General features: G+C 48.1%; 1 protein-coding gene across 3 annotated transcripts in view; it reads left to right on the top strand.

Moving 5' to 3' along the window:
- Positions 1-1,649: 1,649 nt before the first annotated feature.
- Positions 1,650-1,897, top strand: part of VPS16 (VPS16 core subunit of CORVET and HOPS complexes) — a 517,606-nt gene continuing 517,358 nt past the window's right edge. For all 3 annotated transcript variants that reach the window (XM_044302613.1, XM_044302614.1, XM_044302612.1), the window contains exon 1: positions 1,650-1,798. In XM_044302613.1, the coding sequence (XP_044158548.1) occupies positions 1,749-1,798 (50 nt within the window). In that variant the 5' untranslated portion in view covers positions 1,650-1,748. The remainder of the gene's footprint in view (positions 1,799-1,897) is intronic.

Below are 1,897 nucleotides of genomic sequence, written 5' to 3'. Positions count from 1 at the left end.
CTGAAATATCCCTCCCCCCAATGTCTGGGTCTCTGCATGGCCGCAGCTGCATCTCCCCGTCGCTCAGATCAAAATATCCGGTGACGGGGAGAGTAGCGAAAAGCAGGCTGCGATCCCTTGGGATTGGTCACCGTTGCGGGCTGCTATTGGCTGCTTCCTCCTCACTAGATGTTTTGATCTAAGCGACAGGGAGATGCAGTGGCGGCCATGCAGGGATCCAGAACGACGTGGGTGCCAAGGAGCAGGTAAGTATAATCTATACTAGGGGCCGGGCATATTTTCTATATCGGATAACCCCTTTAACTTCTAGGAAAGTACAGAGACCACATGACCAGATGTTTCTGCGGAGCGCTTTACCATGAATATCACAGGACTGTACATTTCTGCAGAGACAAGTGCTCAGAAGTCACATGATTCTTTTTTATTTTTTATTATAAAGATTTTCCAGAAATAAAATTAAAGATAAAAGAGGCTTATTCTACAATAGTCACCTATCTAACGTTATTGTATACTATAACACTGCATCCATGTAGAATATGTTACTGGACATAGTAAAAGGGGTTATCCAATATCATAAACAGCCCCCCATGTGCCAGACCCCTGAGAAGGAATATACTTACCCAGCTCCCTGCGGCGCTCCTGGTCCCCACACTGCCGCTTCTCCCTGTACATGGATGAAAACATCTGGTGTTGCGGGGGAGCAGCCAATGGCAGGTGGGGGCGGACCTCCCTAGCGTCGCGGGTAACGCTAGGGAGGCTTGCCCCGTCTGCAATTAGCTGCTTTCCCCCCGACTAGGGAAGAGCAGCAGCGGCGGTGCACGGACCAGGAGCAGCACAGGGAGCGGGGTAAGTATATTCCCTCTGAGGTGCCCAGCACATGGGGGTCTGTTTGTGATAATGGATAACCCCTTTAATGATCAGGTCCTAATAGACAAGAGGATTTAGCCAAGTCATTGAGAAGCAACTAAATCCTACCACAGTTCAGTAACCAGATCAATGAGGCAGAAGAGGTCCCTACAAATGATGGTAAATAGCCAGCTCCTGTAGGGTTGTGACTAAATACGATACTCGCGAAGGACCTGGTCCTTAGGGAAAACCCAACTCAGTGTGAGCTAGTTCCCTTCACTGGTAAGGATCTTTTTGCCGCCCAGTGGTCAGGTCCTGAACTGAAATAGTATATAACTGGATCACAGGGAGTTGGCTAAATCTGATACTCCATGAGGACCTGGTCCTTATCAGTGATAAGGACCAGGTCCTCATGGAGTATCAGATTTAGCCAACTCCCTGTGATCCAGCTATATACTATTTCAGTTCAGGAACTGACCACTGGGCGGCAAAAAGATCCTTACCAGTGAAGGGAACTAGCTCACACTGAGTCGGGTTTTCCCTAAGGACCAGGTCCTTCGCGAGTATCGTATTTAGTCACAACCCACACTTTATGACACATCTTCTCATGGTTGTCAGAAAGCTCCTTTCCTAGTTGTATCATACATCATTGCTATCAGTGCCACGCTAAGGCTCCACAGAGTCCCTGTCTCAGAAAGACCAGCGCTCAAAGAGTAAACACGGAAGTCCTACACAAAGCACGGTCACCAGCGGAAGTACACGCTGCCAGCGAAGCACGTGACTGTCATCTGCGCAGAATCTTATTGGTCGTCTGCCTGAGTCATATGACTTTTGGGTTCCTTTCTTCTAGTCTTCACTGTCACAGATAACGTCTTAGAGTATTTAGCCATTACCCTTTTAGAATGGACTTCTGCACAGCTAATTGGTATCCTATGGGCGATGTTTACTATCGGTGAGTACAGGACTGCTGAGGGCAATGCTGTGCATTATAGCGTCATGTCTAGAGCAGGTCTTTTCACTGCGCATTTATTATGGCTATACATGGCTGTTC

Source organism: Bufo gargarizans, chromosome 8 (genome assembly GCF_014858855.1).
Source record: "Bufo gargarizans isolate SCDJY-AF-19 chromosome 8, ASM1485885v1, whole genome shotgun sequence".
In the NCBI taxonomy this organism is placed as follows: Eukaryota; Metazoa; Chordata; class Amphibia; order Anura; family Bufonidae; genus Bufo; species Bufo gargarizans.
This window is presented reverse-complemented; position numbering and strand designations above follow the sequence as displayed.